This window comes from Triturus cristatus, chromosome 3_1 (assembly GCF_964204655.1).
Source record: "Triturus cristatus chromosome 3_1, aTriCri1.1, whole genome shotgun sequence".
Lineage (NCBI taxonomy): Eukaryota > Metazoa > Chordata > Amphibia > Caudata > Salamandridae > Triturus > Triturus cristatus.
In genome coordinates, this window is record NC_140583.1 from 771,049,213 (window position 1) to 771,065,857 (window position 16,645).

At 42.4% G+C, this 16,645-nt stretch overlaps 1 protein-coding gene across 5 annotated transcripts in view; it reads left to right on the forward strand.

Moving 5' to 3' along the window:
* Window positions 1-16,645, forward strand: part of ANO9 (anoctamin 9) — a 519,627-nt gene that overhangs the window by 161,899 nt on the left and 341,083 nt on the right. For all 5 annotated transcript variants that reach the window (XM_085644947.1, XM_085644948.1, XM_085644950.1 and 2 more), the window contains exon 2: window positions 3,793-3,846. In XM_085644947.1, coding sequence (XP_085501073.1) covers window positions 3,793-3,846 — 54 coding nt within the window. The remainder of the gene's footprint in view (window positions 1-3,792; window positions 3,847-16,645) is intronic.

The following is a 16,645-nucleotide window of genomic DNA, read 5'->3' on the forward strand; positions in this document are numbered from 1 at the left end:
ACCCTGTACGTGACTGAGAGACAACTCTCTTGGTAGGTTGCTGCCCTGACAGCACAAGAGTCAATCTGCTTTTCTTGCATTACCCTGCTGTCTTCACACCTCCATACATGCCCAGTACTTTTCTTGGATCCTAGGACCCTTGTTTTTTCTTGTTTACATAATGGGGCATCTTCCTGACCTTTTACAATTTCATACCAGAACAACTTCCACTTCAGGGAAAAAAATAGTCCATGTGTGTATACGGAAGAGTTTAGTTTAGTTAGTTTCGTTTTGCCATTTGTAGAGCGCATGGTTACACCACCGGTGTGTCCCCGCGCTAAAACGGTTCTTAGTAGGAAAGATAGGTGATCTTTGTATACTTGACCCTTAGATTGTATTTTAGTCATTGGCTGAGAACAGCCAGGTCTTCAGTAGTTTGCGAAATCTGGATTCGCATTGTTCTTTTCTTAAATCCATTGGTAGTGAGTTCCAGGCTTTTGCCGCGAGGTATCTAAAGGAGCGTGTGCCCATTTTGGCCTTAAAAATTCTGGGCACTGTCACCAGTGCCCTACCCTGTGATCTTAGAACTCGGCCTGGCGTATATTGTGCTAACAGTGGTTGCAAGTACCGTGGGCCTTTCCTTAACAAGATGCGGTGGCTATGACACATTGCCTTGAAAACAATTCTTTTTCTTACTGGTAGCCAGTGTAATTTATCCAGAGCTTTCTTACCAGAGGCTCTTCTAGGGAGGCTTAATACCAAGCGAGCAGCCGCATTTTGAACCGTTTGTAGTTTGGACAAACCTTTTTTGAAAGCTCCTAAGTATAACACATTGCCGTTGTCTATTTGCGAGGTCACCACTGCGTGAACTATGGTTTTCCTTGCATTAGATGGCAAGAGGTCAAGAATCTTTCGTAGTGTTTTCATAGTCCCATAACATTTGCCTGCTACCTTACGAATTTGATTGTCAAAAGTCAAATTGGAGACAACCAAACTCACAGGTTTTTAACTTCTGCTTTAGGAGTTGGTATGTGTCCCAGTGTCGCCGGCCACCAGGCTGTTGACCATATAGTGGGAGCTTTTTCCAAAATCATCACCTCCGTTTTGTCACCATTCAGTTTAAGACAGTGGCTTGACATCCATATAGCGACATCTTCAAGACACTTAGAGAAACGGGATGCTGCCTGTTCCTTATCATGCGATAGCATCACAATTAACTGTGTGTCATCAGCATATGACACAATAGACACCTTATGTTCATCCACTCGCTTAGCCAATGGTCCCACATACAAATGAAAAAGGGTCGGACTCAGAATTGACCCTTGTGGTACACCTTGGGGGAGGGAGATGCTCATGGATCGATATGATTCTTGAGCAACTTGAAAGCTACGATCGGATAGAAAAGATGTCATCCATTTCAGTGCGTTTCCCCTAATACTACAATCCTCCATTCTTTGGAGAAGTATCTTATGGGAGACAGTGTCAAACGCCGAGCTGAGGTCTAGCATGATCAGCGCGACCGTTTGCCCCTCGTCAGCATATTGTCTCATAGTTTCAGTAGACATGAGAAGTGCTGTCTCAGTCGAGTTTGCTGTTCTAAAGCCTGACTGAGAGGGGTGTAAAAAATCATTCTTATTAATATGGTCTACTAATTGTTTATTTACTATCTTCTCCGCGATCTTTGCCACGAAAGGTAGTAATGAGATAGGGCGCAGATTTTCTAGTACAGCCTGATCGATTAACGGCTTTTTTTTTAATGGTCGGACGATTGCTTGCTTCCATTTAATTGGAACCTCTCCTGTTTGGAAGGAGAGTTTGATAAGCTCTGAGATTTGCGGCATAATGAGTTTCTCTCCCTGCATTAGTCTCTCCGGACGAGCTGGATCTAATGGGGAGCCTGACTTGATCCCTTTAGCTGTCAGTTTGAGATCTTCTAGCTCCTCGATTTTGAATTCATCCAGAGTCTCCCGTCCACATGTGGTGACCTGCCTCCATTATTTTGGCTAGGATAGCAACCAGGCCCCAATTTGGTAGTTCTCAACTTTTTAGATCTTAGCCCAGCTCTTCTTTGTCCTGTGAGCCTTGTTGAAAACACTTTAGAAATCCCTCCACAAATTAACTCTTCATTTGAGCTCCGTTGTATCGTCAGTTCCTACTCTACCCATAAACCCAACCACGCCCATTAACTCTACTCTCACTTATAGCCATAGGTCTTTGAATTAAAACACTACTAGACAAAAGGTGTCATTTCCTGTCCTAGACAACTCCTAAATGCTGGCTCCATCATTATTGTGTGATTAATGAAAACGGTTGCAAAATAATCTTTTCTTAAATTACACAATCAATACTAATAAAATATAATGACAAAATCAGAACAGTACATAAATATGGTTGAAATATACCATATGGATTTTATTGATCTAATCTATATATGTGTCAAAAAGCAATGTGTCTTCTGTATATGTACAAAATGGAATCAAGTTACTAAAACATCAGTAATCAGTGTTCAACTCCTAAAAGTCATGTAACATAATCCATAAATTTCTCTATGTTACAATTCAATTGCGTATTTGAGCCACTCAAACTCTGAATCACATCTTGTCTATCAGTACTTATTTGTAAAGAATTAAAATGTCTTTGAAGCAATTTTCGTAGGAGAGCTTTCAGAGTGGGGCAAATACATACATTATGCAGTATTGTTTCCTCTTTGTATCCACAGAGCCTACAATTTGTAGTTGGCCAGGTTTCTTTCCCCCGTGGAATTAGGTCTTTTTTGGGAAACTGCCCAATGTGTAAGAGAGAAATTGTAACTTAGTGTAAACTGAATAATAAATCTTCAAATAGTATTTTTAGAGTGGTTGTCCATATGTGTTTCTCACCATCTAAGCATGTGCGTGATGTGGTGTTTCTTTTGCATGAAAGAACATTTCTTTACTGTTTTATTTACGAGCCTTTTGAATGACACCGGGGTGATGGACAAATCCCACTTGTCATTAAGTTGGAGAGTAGTCAAGGATATTCGCAGGTAAGCTATCCACAGATATGGCTATTTTTGTCTAGTGATTTCTGCCCATAATTGATGGCCTACGGCGCTGTTTTACAAGACCAAACTCTAGACGGATCTGAGGCCACAACATGTTTGCGTGGGGCTCAAAACGATGCCTATATGTATTTGTTTGAAGGAAGTCCAAACAACGTCTTTGCATAACACCCTCGCAAAATTTAAAATCTATAACAAAGATTTGGGGATAATGCACAACGAATTATTTTAGGAATAGGATCGAACGGTGGATTGAGTGGACTGAATGCTAATGGCAAAGATCTTGCTTTTGCCCTAATTGGTTCCTGATGTGGCTTAAAGTTGTAATGGCTATCAAAAATAACTCCGAACTAAGTATGTGTATGTTGTGGTCAATTTCTCCTCTAAGAACCAGTGTGATATATTTTTCAAATTTTAAATTAAGTGACAAATGGCAACTCTCTAGTTTTATTAATGTTTCTGCTGTATATGTGATGTTGTGTTGTTGTGTCAGTAAAAAATAATTCATACCCTTTGTTGTTGCCAACGTTTATGATATAAGGGTCGAGCTTGTATTGCATTTTAGCGTCAATGTCTGTATTCAAATGGGGCGGCAAGGCCATCTCATTTCTACATGAAAATTGAACCAGAATCTCGTTCTGGATAATTAGTCCTGGAGTCGTCTTTCAAATTTCTTGCAAGACGCCAAACAGTTGTACATTGTCATGGGTAATGCTTTCCAGGGAGGAGGTAGTGAGAATACAATTAATTTCCCCTTTTCCTTTTTTCCTCAGGATGGCAGCCTGTTGACGCCCTGGCAGGATAGGCTGCTGGTCTTCCCAGAAGCGGTGAGTCCCAGACTGATGACTTCTAGCTGATGTGGCAGTGGGTTGGGGCATGCACTAAGCAAAGGCAGTAGGCAACGCCTTCACCACAAAGATGGACACTCAGTACTTTATATTTAAGCCACATACAGATTAGCAACCCTTCATCTGACCACTTGAATCTTGGCCTCCTAATTCTTGACCATGGCTAATTAAGCGCATGCATTGCACATGCATTGTCTTCTATAAGAGTGGGCATCTTGGACATTCATGTGGTCAATCCTGACTCAATTTTAATTTCCGTATAGGTTGCCCCTTCTAAAGATTTGACCACTCATGCAGACCAACTAATTTCCTAAGCACCACACCACCTTCTACAGACCACACCATGTGTTATAAACTGCACTTCTTCCCAACTGTCCCCACTCATTTGAAGACCAGATCTCTCCCTAATGGGCACACATTTTACTATGGACAACGCCCCCTGGTAGAACACCACACCCCCTTAAAAAAATCGAACCTTTTCCTATAAAATAAGTGTTGCGTGGGTATGTTCTTGGCTTGTCCTTACGGCAGAGAACATCAGTCCAGATACTCAGACATGAAGAATTGTGACAGAAGGCACCTCCGATGTTGCTGTTTCCTCGGCAACCAGAGCTCTTCAGTGTGTGGCAGGGTAGCAATGCCTTTTGCTTCCACCCAAGTTTCTTCTTCAAGCTTGAGTCACCTATGATATAAAGTACACTGTTAAAAAATACCCCACTGTTTAACTTATTCTAAAGTATTCTTCATTCATTTAAACAATGCTATTTGAGTGAGAAAGTGGGTAAATAGAGTTACAACAGATGACTGAGCTGCAGGATAATACAAAGTGGTGCTCCCTCATCTGACCTCCTCCGTTGATCTACACAAGTGTGAATATTGATCTTCTGGGGATAAAACGGATGGCTCTTGTGCATCTGAGAGAGTAGTCTAACAGGTTTTATTGGTTGTTGAGGCACTTCAGTGTAAGACCCCAATATACAGTAGTTCAATGTCTCTAATAAATCTGTACACAATAGTTTTAGGCATCCTCTTCAACATTACTGATAACTCTCATGCTAATTGGTCTATTTTTCATTCTTACTATATTGTCCCACACATTACAGGAGAGTGTTATCTTCATAGGTCAACACATGAACTCTGTTTACGGGTTGGGCTTATTTTTGGAGGCAGCGGCGAATCATCTGTTGGCAGGTAGAATGCTGTTGGTGATTCTGATGCAACATTCTCAAGTACAAAGAGTCCTCCAACAAAGCATTTATCACTTCCTCTGCAAACTGAAGGATTTTCTGTTACTCCAGACTGTAAATCAGGATCTTAGTAACATGAGTCATCTCTTTGCTTGTTTTAATCATCAATATCAACAGTTACCAATTGCATCAGAGGTGGGATGATAAGTTTGGTCCAGTTGTGACTGAAATGGACTGATATACTTAAGGTATGACTCCAGCTCCTGGCATCATGGATGAATCCAAGTATAGCACAGCCACGAGGGTGGCGTCATTGAGTAATATAGAGCGTCTGAGAGAGAGGTAATAATTCCTCGTTTTTGATGTAGTTTACATGTGAACCAGAGTGACAACATTTTAGCTCCATCGCTGTTCTCTGCCCCATTCCCAGCAGGGTTTGGTTGAACTGCTCCATGCGGAGGTGACCCGAAGGGTGACAAGGTGTTTTGCTCTGTTTGGCATGATATTAAATATAATACTTCACTCCAGTTTACCTTGGAAATTCTGGTGGCATGTTGGCCCTTGATTGGTTATGCTTCGGTAAAGACAAATAAGTGAACTGTCAGTACCAAATCATTTTGGGTGCTGTTTGCCTCTGTTTCAATATCCAGGAAGTCACTTCACACTATATGCAGCAGATGAGAACTATACATGTGGTGCAAACAGCCAATGATAGCCAGTCACTCCAGCTTGTCTTATTTACGAGGGTAAAGAGGCTTTTTCCCCTTTGAATAATGGCCTTGGCTCAATAAATATAGACATAAAATGCATGCTCTACAGCTCAAAGCTCAGAGGTGAGTTGTTCTTGATTAACCAACAGACTTCCTAGCTGTGCTCTGTACCTGGCATCATCATGCATAGTGACTTACATTTAGTGAGCAAAATGCAACATTGGCGCAGAAGTTGCCGTTTATGAGCAGTAATGCAAAATGTAAAAAAATGAAGGGCGCTTGTATAAGACTAGCCTATCGTTTTTAGGTTCCTAGAAGGTTAGCTCGAGCCTATGGATTTCCATACATTCTCCAACACATTCTTCAACTACCAACTGCTCAGGACTTAGCACAAAAGGACCATCAGATAGTGTCTCTAATCAGATTCAGCCAACATCTCTCCAGAACCTGAAAATCAGTCAACTTTGAAGGCCAAGTATACAATAATTCTTCCTATCCATAGCACGAAGCTTCACAGCTTTCACCCAACATGCAACTTAAAGCGCCATCTCTGCATATATTACAGTGCTTTGGAGGGAAATGTTTGATATTTGTTAGTCCTACCTGTTTGGGCAGTTCCCAGACACTCCTAATTTTTGTAGGCAGTAAAGCAGAGGCACTGTCTTCATCCCATTAGAAGATGGAACGAAGAACAGCGCTACAAGAGACCGGGTCCAACCAATCAAATGACAATTTGCTGGCCAACCCTATTTCCCAGTAATTCAGTGTCTGCCTGGCAGCCTAGTTTGCTGGAGTCACTCTAAGGTAACACTTACAAAACAACAAAAATAAATATATAATAAAAATCAAAAGTTGCTAGACATAGAGCAGTCCATTTTCCTTCAAAGGTTTCTCCTTTCTATAACATATTTGCCCTGATATGTAGCACTTGTGTCTTGCTGAGTCTAAGGGTGAGTCCATCGTATTGAAGCCTGAACTGAATTGGTGATGATAGCAGCGAAAATGACATGTTGTAGTGAATTCATTCATGGTTGTAAAATTAGCTCATCAGCACATGGCCTCCACTTTAATGGGCTGTACTGCAAACAGTCGCCACGAACAATGTAAGACCAAGTACTCGATGCGGCTCCGACAGAACAGACACTTGTCCAGCAACAGCACTTTCAGCCAGCTTCCTGTTCTTGCCAAAAACTGTGATGCTGACAGACAATAAAAGAAACTTGTGGACTACTAATTGGACTATAAAATGCCCTACAGCATTTATTAGACTAATAGAACATAAGTGAGTGGGTAAAGGCGGATGTTTCCTGGTGATGCCCTCTGAGCATTTGTTAGTATAAATTAGGAGATCCAGAACGGAGAACTATTGTCTCTCCAAAGAGTGCATCATCCACCTGGAACAAATATCACTTGTTTTGGACACTACAAAATTGAGACTGTAGTTGTCAATCCATGTGCATGTGCATCCTATCTAATATTTAGCAACAGATTATTGAATAATATCTACCAGAGTTTGGTCTTCTAGATGCCTTCAGGAGCAAGATGTCTTGACTGCTCACAGAAAATAAATCCTTTTCAGTCCAATGTGAAGTATCACATCTGAGAATGTCCTTACCTCCCTCTCACTCATTAAGGTTCCACTACCTTACTCAGTGAGCTTCTCTCAGTGGTACTGTCAGATGGGACAAAGTAAATGTGTAAGATCCCTTCAGGAAGGGTAATGGATCTCTAAAGCACTCGTTGAAATAGTGGCCCAGAATCGTGGTCTAAGTTCTTTTGTAAATCATGAGGTAGCCGGTCTTAGGTGGTTCCATCAACATCACACATAGCTGGGGAGGATCTAGAAGAAAAAGCAATTTTAGAAGACAACATACTGGTCTGAACTGGCAAGGTGTGTTTCTGTAGTTTGATCAGCAATACTAGTACAATGTCTGGGCTATAATTCTTTTAGGCTTTCAAGTGAAAGAGGGGAATCAAGGTTGTGGCATACAGAAGGCCAGCCAACACGTGGCAGAATTCGCGTGGTTAATCTGGCAGTGTCTATGTGCCGATGACTGGCAGTTTTGGGTAGCTACGTGTGCAGATTACATTGATCTGGGAACCAGTGGTAAGGGCTCCACTTCTATGATCTCACTCGAGGTACACAAGTCCTCATGATTATTGGGCACAGCAGGATGGTCTTGTTACTCCCTGCCCGGGGCTTTTTAGTTGCACTTTTCTGGTTTACTAGCAGCAGGGTGGACCAGCAGTTCTGAGTTTCTCCACTCCTCCACTGCGAAGATCACATCACCTGCTGAAATCCACGCACATTCTTATTCAGTGGTAACTGTAACCTTTCTCCTTTTTGTGTTCCATTCTCGCTGTTTGTGTTGTGTTGTTGTCAAGGTCCTGCTGTCTCCATTTGCATTCTTCTTTAAGCCTCTTCAAGCATTGACAGTGTGTCTTGAATAGCAGCACTGGTTTGCCCACACCGGCGAGTTTCTGTTTTTCTGTATCTGTCACATTCCATTTAGGAGTCACCATAGCACCACAGGCATCAAATATACAGAAAAAAATATCTTGTGTCTTCACGCGCCAATGGTGGTTTGATTAAGCAGTCAAGGCTCCTTACTGCAGTAGGTGTGTCCTGGCACCCTGAGACCTACTAACTCCAAACATCACAGATCAGTGTTTAGGCTTTGCAGTTTCTTTAAAAGGGAATTGCATTTATTTGCAATCAGAAAAGATAAGGCAATTCAAAACACGAAAAGAATCAACCCGAGGGACTCAGGACATTCAGGAACTGATATGTGCCACAACATGTGTTTCTAGTGCATTGAGATGAGTGCATAGGGATACTAACCACAGAGTTACTTTATACTGGTAGGGCTCAGTGTAATTTTATGGGCCAGTGAACACTGAAGACTCCAGATCCTCGGAATCAAGAATGTAATGCCATTCAAAGAATAAGAGGGGCAGGAAAGGAACTGCGAAACCTTTCGCCTACTTTTTATGACAGCTCAGTGCATTGTCAGGTTAGCTCAGCTGGTTCGGCCAAAGGTGCCGTACCCAATCAAATCATGCCCTCAAATGGATTCTTCAATTAAGATTACAATTGGGGCGCCTCTGGGTGGCAAAAAGTTTGCTGAGAGGAAACAAAAAGGATTCCCATAGCTGTCAATCCTCCTGACTCGTCAGTGGGTGGAGGGGCATCCAGCCCAGTCATGCAACGGGCTCACTGTCACTCTTGTTCTAAGGTTCCAGTTCACTGTGATGAGAGATGCTCAGAAACACACCTCACAGTTGCCAACTAGGCCTTTATCACTGTTCATGGTCACTATTTCCCAGTTCTAGTGACATCCACAGGAACTGGGTAATGCACTTGAGTAGAGTCAACCACTGGCAGGCCCCTGGTTGCTAGTGTAGTGTCATGGGGATGCCAAATCTTTGGCCCATGGTAGCATGGAAACAGTACCTCAGAGAAAGATGCTTTGAATGCTCCCAATTTAGCTCAACTATGGATTATGCACTTGGTCAAAGGAGAAAATTGTCTGTTTATCTCGCAATTGAAAGCGGCAGATAAAGATATCCCATAAAATCAAAGGGAACACACGTAATATCAAGGATCATTGCAGAGTCTTGAAGTCTTATGAACTTCAGACCACACACTCTCAGCACACCTGGTAGGATACTGTGCTAATGAGATGGTTACTAGAAAGGCAACAGCTCTGCTTCTAGCAAAGCTTCACTTAACTTGAGTGTCTGAGCTTTTAGTGATGCCAGAGTTCATTCCAAATGTGTACCACCGAAGAATTTGATCTCATAAGGCAACATAAATAAGAAATATTTTCAGTAGGCATGGCATGTTCCAAGGCTGTCCATACTGGGAGGGACAGAAGTATATTTGCAGATGTCCAGTGGGATTAGTAGTGGGTATTTCAACCCAGACATCTAAATAAGCTTATAGAGAAATTCCTGATAAATCACCCAGCGCCGATTATTGGGATTAAGTTTGTCTAGATGAAAACACATCTGCCGCATCTTGGTAAGACGTACCGGATGACGTTCTCACACCAAACACACTTTGTTTCAGTCTTGGACTTTCACTTTGCAAATCATTTTCATCTTGTATGTTAGGCAGTTTGGTTGCAAAGAAATGGTGATAGTAATCTTGTGTCACAGTGCCCTGTTGGACTCTATGCTCACTGCACACTATAAGAAACATGTAACACGCAACCTGTAAAACACAATGAGGGGAGTTGAAGCGCCTGAACTATTGTGTACTGAACACATTTTCTACAAAGAGCCACTAAACATAGTCCACTGCAGGGATGCTTAAATGGCGCCAAAACCTACATAGATATGCTGGGATGTGTTTAAAGAAAACAAAACAGCTCTCAGATTATAAACTAATGCCTTGGTTAAACATAGAAGGATGCTGTTCCTCCAAAAAGAAGGAAATGAGGGAGGAAAAGCAGTCGTTTCGGGACAAGGAGAGGGGCTGATCAACTGGATCAGGGGATCTGATTGATCAGAAGTGATAGCCCTCACACACACAGGTGAGTGTCATGCTTCATCACTGGGCAACTTCTCGTTGGGCCGGCACTGCAATGCCCAACTGGCCCCTCTGGCAGAGAAGGGTAGGTTGCGGGTGAATTACCGCGTTGGACCCCTTTGTTTCTGCTGCTAAGCGCGGTCCTCTGCCCAATCCTAAGAATAGTTCCAACCTGGCGGACTCAACCGAGGGAAGCTAGTCTATCCTTGGGAGTTCTTATAATATGCTTCAGGACAAATACACTGGGTCCTGTTTTTGTGGGGGCAAGAGCAAGCATAAAATATACCTAGGGATAGGTTCAGGATACTCTTTATTCAGCTAGTACCTCTGGTATGTTTAAAAACACTAAAAAAGTATTTTCTAGTGTTTTTAAACATACCAGAGGTACTCACAGAATCCGATTGAGTCTGCCGGGGTGGATCTCTGGCAAAGGGCCCCTCGGGGGGCTCGTTGGGCATTGCAGCGGCGGCCCAACAAGGAGTAGTCCAATGATGAAGCATGACACTCATCTGGGTGTGTGAGGGCTATCAATTCTTATCAGTTGGATCCCCAATCCAATTGATCAGCCCCTCTCCATGTCCCGACCTACAGCTTCTCCTCCCTCATTTCCCTCTCTTTGGATGAACAGCATCCTTCTATGTTTAACCGTTACATAATAATAATAATAATAATAATAATAATAATAATAATAATAATAATAATAATAATAGTTTTTTAGACCAGTAGGCCTCGATCCCACCTTTAGTACATACACCAGATTGTGCTTAAAATTCTAAAATACAAATATTTATTGCTTTCATCACAAGGTCAAACATTTGCCTTCTTAGATTATAAACTTAAAATAACTTTCGATGCTTCTCACAAGTGTACCACGGAGCCTGGGACATCTTTGTTTTCGCATTTCGGACCAATACATCACACCTTGCCTAATAACAACTTCACTTTGACTCAACAGACAAAGTCAGGTCAGTATCAAATGTTCAGCATTATGCATTACCCTCAGTCGACATGGATATCTATTGTTATATTTTAAGTATTATTGGGCCCATCAGCTATTAATCCAAGCCAGACCAAGACCCACTCGGAATCTCAAAATTCCAGCCCTAACAATTACTCCCTTTCTCCAGGGAAGTATATCCAGCAGGTTTATTTAGTGCCTGTAACCATGTACCAGACAATTTTATTTGCTGAAAGATAAATTACATCTGTGTCTGTAGACAAGTTGTATGCCATATTATTCAGTTGGAATCAGTGGCGTAGCTAGAGCTTCTGGCGCCCAGGGCTATCCTTCAGATTGCCGCCCGTGGCAGGTAGCCGGGGGAGGGGGTGCTGGGGAAAAAGGATGGCGAGCAGCGACGGTGGATTGGCAGGGTTTAAGTTATGATGACACTCTCTACTCCACTGCAGGTGAAAGCAAAACAAGAGGTTCTTCCAACTGTCACCCATATCCAACAACGGGACGAGAGATAACTTAAGCTGACAGCCACCCTTAAGTTAGGTTCATACTGCTGCTGCATAGGACAGAGGTATACAAATTCAAAGCCTTGCTAATTTCACGGGAGGAGGACCATAACTATCAGAGCATTAATCCATGCTTCCAATACCTGGAATTATTTTAGTAGGAACAGGCAGCATTTCTAGATCACAGATTTCTCATGGGTAGTGTGTGACCATTTTTTATAAGTAGGAAGTACCATTACAATGGAAGGCTGCATGTATGGAACACAAAACCTGGAACTAATTCTTTCACTGCTTCAGAATATAAAGGCGGGGCATTAGTGCCGGGGTGACGTGGTTGTGTTGTGTGAAGATTTTAAGGTGAAAGGAAACTCAAAAAGATAGATGAGAGGGAAAGAGTGGTGAATGTAAGATAATAACCAGAGTCAAAAGAGGCTTGGGATTATGTGAAAATGAAAAATGGAAAAGATGGACATAACACTAGGTAAGAGCTAGGTGAAGGTCAAAGAAAGACAATGAATTGTTGAGAGGAGAAACTGTTTAGAAGTGAGAGAGGTCGTGAACATGCTCAAGGGTGAGCCACTGTCAGGCGGTTCTTTCAGAAAGACAAGGTGTGAAATAGTTACCAGAATTTTTAAAGGGGAATAAGGTGGGTTTTCAGAGACACATGAGGCTGCAATTTAAGCCATTTCTTATTTCTCGTATTCAAACATTATAACATTCAAGGCATAGCATATACTTTACGTGTTGAAACCTGCCCCTTTTAAATGCACCAAGCAAGTGTATTCCTTGTTTTACAACGTAAAAATGATTACCTCATCAGGTGAACCCCTCAATATGTGAATAACATGCATGTGACTTGCACTAGTTATATAGCTTAAATGCTCTTTCCATATTTCCGTTTAGGATATCTAGTTTGCATAGGGTTAAAACAGCCACTAAAACTCTAATCAAAACAAAATTTGATCATAAACCTCTTAGATCCCTGCATATGGTTTATATATGAGAAATATGCACTATATATTGTGGTTATTGCTACAAAAAATGAATAAATAAGCTGCCTATTTCTTGTATTTGATTTAGGGCGAGTTCTTTCATCCAGGGTATTTTCCATGGACAATCATGCACATGAGTAACAATATCTTGCAGGACAAGCTTGTCATCTCTCGTCCCCATTGAACAGGTCATGGGCCACACCAATAATTTGGTAAACCTTTGTCCAATGTCGGTCGACAGTGCTGTGATGCAAAATTATGCCCTCCCCCCCTCCCCATGCAGAATGTGATGAGAGGCACCTGAGTATCCCATATCTCAAAGATGTACACAGCCTTGGGCTGAATGAGGCCCCATGAAGGTTTGGGGAACATTGCAGATTTAGGGACCCCCCCCCTGCACCTGATGGGCTGCAGGGGCCTGTGTCACTCTGCTGTTTGTGAATATGCCCATTGGCACGCACCACTCCTCTGTGTGCACTCAAAGTGTTATCTGCCACTGAGGGAAAACCCTGCATACGTAGCAGAACTTCTGCACTCTTACCTGCCCTCTGCAAATACAACAATATGTTGATTTTGCCTTTGTCGAGTCCTTTTCTGTGCGTGAGTCTGATTTACGTGTAGAAACAGTTTTGGCAATCATATTCATAATGCGCTTCTATTTCCATGTCACAAGTTAATGTGCAACACAATTTCACCATATATATTGAAATCTACCATATCGGATAAAGTTCCTCATAGTCAAGGGTATCTGGATAATTGCTGGTAAAGTAATCCCCCATGCACATTCAGAGTAATCAATGAGTTTACCTCCAATCCCAGGTCTCAGGCGGTTGTCGTAGCCTGTCCAAGATCCGGGGGATGTTCAGAGCTCTCTCCCCCTGTTGTGACTGGCCGCTCACATCAGGCTCTCTCTGGCCGGCCGGCTCAGCTGCATGGGCCATTATGGTGGGACAGGCGGAGTCGTCGGATGTGTGTGATGCAGCGGGCCACGGTATTCATTACCTCGCCGGCTGTGATCTCATCAACAGAAGCTATGAGCCATTTCCGAGTTCAGCAGAGCTGCTGCCCATGAACTCACGAAAGTGAAAGCAGTGTCTCTCGAGTCGACTCGAGGTGTCACTGCAGCAGCGGGTGGGCTGGTCAAAAAATGGTGCCCAGCGCCGTCGTTGGTAGCGCTTTCGCGTGCTACAAGATTGACAGCCCTGTGACCCACATACATGGTACGCTGCCCAGCGCAACGGCGCCACACCACCACTATGCTAGGTGTTGCAGGATTTGCTTGCAAGCAGATGCGCTTGCACTTTCTACTTGTGTGGTGTACTGGCTGCTCAGCAACAGCCGCCGCACATGTGCCCGCCGCCCCAAAATAGTACCGCCTGGGGCGGACCACCCCCACCGCCCCCCCTAGCTACGCCAGTGAGTTACAAGGGCTACTCATTATTTCTTTCAGGATGCCTTGTTGGACTAATCGCTCAATCTCTGCTGCGACACCTGCCTTTATTTCTGGACTCATATTGTATTGTCGAGTATTCAGATAAACAGCACCTTCTTTCACTGTCACTTTTACGGGATCTACATTTGCCATCAATCCTATTTCTTTTCCAGTAAAATCCCATATCTCTGCAATTACAGTCAGTTTGACTTCGTCGGGTAATTCATCTTTGCTTATCATTGAATACATTTCATTTACTTCCGTTCCCTGTTTAGCTAACATGAACTTGTAAACTCCATCTTCATCTGGGGTTTGTATTTCGACACCATCCGGTGTGCAAAATATGGTGGAATTCATTTTGCACAACAAGTCTCTTCCAAGCAAGTTTACAGGACTTGAGTCACAGACCACAAATTTATGCATTTCTCTAAAATTTCCAATTCACACCTCCATTGGTTCTGTAATCGGGGTTCTAATCAGTTTGTTCGAAATACCTACTACTTGGATGGCTTCAACCGAGGGGGGCAGGTTAGGAATGTCTGCTGTCTCACAGTAGACCTGGTAGCACCAGTATCCAACAAGAAAATGATATAATTTCCTTCCACTTTACCTTCTGCGTATGGACCTGACTGATCTACCGGTAGGGATGCGCCAAGTACGCACTCTCCTTCCTCCCCCCTCAGGCCCTGTCCTTCCTGCTCATAATCAATTAGTGGATCCTGCAAAAGAAACTGCGATGTTACAAAACGTTTCTTACCACTACCTTCTGGAAATCCGGCGTCCACACTGTACTTGGCTTGACTCACAAAATTTGACTTAGGGGCAGGTGGCAATTGACTCTGAAGATCTATACCCTGTTGCGGATGACTCATTAACACCTCATTCTGCGTCTGTGGATTTAAATTTTGATTCGGGCCATTATTAACGTGTACTAATTTACACTCGTTCTTTCAATGCCCCAACTTCCCGCACCCGTGACAGGGAAATCTTTTCTTTGCTGCCTCCCTGTTCATTCTTCCCCGTGGCTTACCCCCATTATTTTGACCTTGACCTTGCACTCTTCCTTGATTTTCTGACTGTTTATTCAATGGAAACTCTTGCTGTTCAGCTAACTTTACTTGAGCCCACATTACCTTTTCTTCTAAGGCTTTTCGTTTGTTACCAATCGCATCCCCACAATATTTGGCATATTTTAGAATCTCGTCAATGTGCTTTGATTGCCAACATAACATGTGCTGCTTAATCATTTGTGATATATCCAGTCTTAACCCTGCCACAAATCGATACACAAAATGAGTCATGTCCTTGTTCTCTAAACTTTCAAACCCACTATACTGTTTGAACACCTGGAAAAGACTTTCATAGTAGGCATGTACAGACTTGTTCTTTTCTTGAGTTGTTCTGTCTATTTACCCAATCAGTTTCTTTCGGGGGAATTTTACTCTTCAGAAAAGTGATTACTTCTTCTGATGGGGCTCCTGTCTTTGAATCTCTTGGATATTCCTCACTAGGCCAATCTATAGTAATTTTACACTCTGTCCACAAATCCGCAGGTACTACTATGTCAAACAGACCATCCAGATCTTTTAACAAAACCTTTGAAACTTTCACAAACCTCTCAACTTGTCTGTACCACTCCACTGGTTTCTCTCTCAATTTTGGGAAATCATTTGTAACTGACAAAATATCCTGTCTAGTCCATGGTACATGTATGTACCCCCCTCCGCGTACTTCCCTCATCGGATACAACCTCTCAGCCTTTTCTGTTTCTCTCATGGAATATTCAGATGTCGTTCGATTTACCTGTGCTTCTTCCTTTTTCTTTGCCCACCTAACTTTCCTTCTTTCAAGATCTCCCCAATTTTGTAGCAGACATAACAACTCCCTGATCTGTAATTTTCTTCCAGACACATTCATGTTTTCCAAATCCTTATCAGAAAATTCTGCTCTATATGGTTTCTGCAACACCTTTGACTTCCCTATGTCACTTCCAATTTCAGATGCCAAATTTGTCAGTTTATCATGGAATGTTTTTTATTTTGTGTAATGCTTCTACAAATGAAAAGTAACTCTTCTTCAGTGTATGTGTTTAATCTGTCAAGACCCCCATTTCCAGCAACCATTTCTTCCAATTCTACTCGTAATTTAAAAATGTCTAATAATTTTGGCTGTGGCTTTGGTTTCTCTATTTCTTGAGACCATCTCTCTATATCTTCTGGGGTTGCTGTTGTGGCACTTCTAGTTCCTGTTGAGGTTTCTAGTCTAACTTCTTTCGAACAACTGGGCAAATTTCTCTTCGGGGTTTCCATTATTGGCTCTCTTATCTGCAAATCCATTAATGATATTACTGATTCACATTCACTTGCTTGGTCATCTACTATCATCTTTTCTGTTCTAGGTTCTATGCTTGGGGTAGGCATTACAGGAACTTTAGAACAGTTTGACCTTTCACCATACAATGG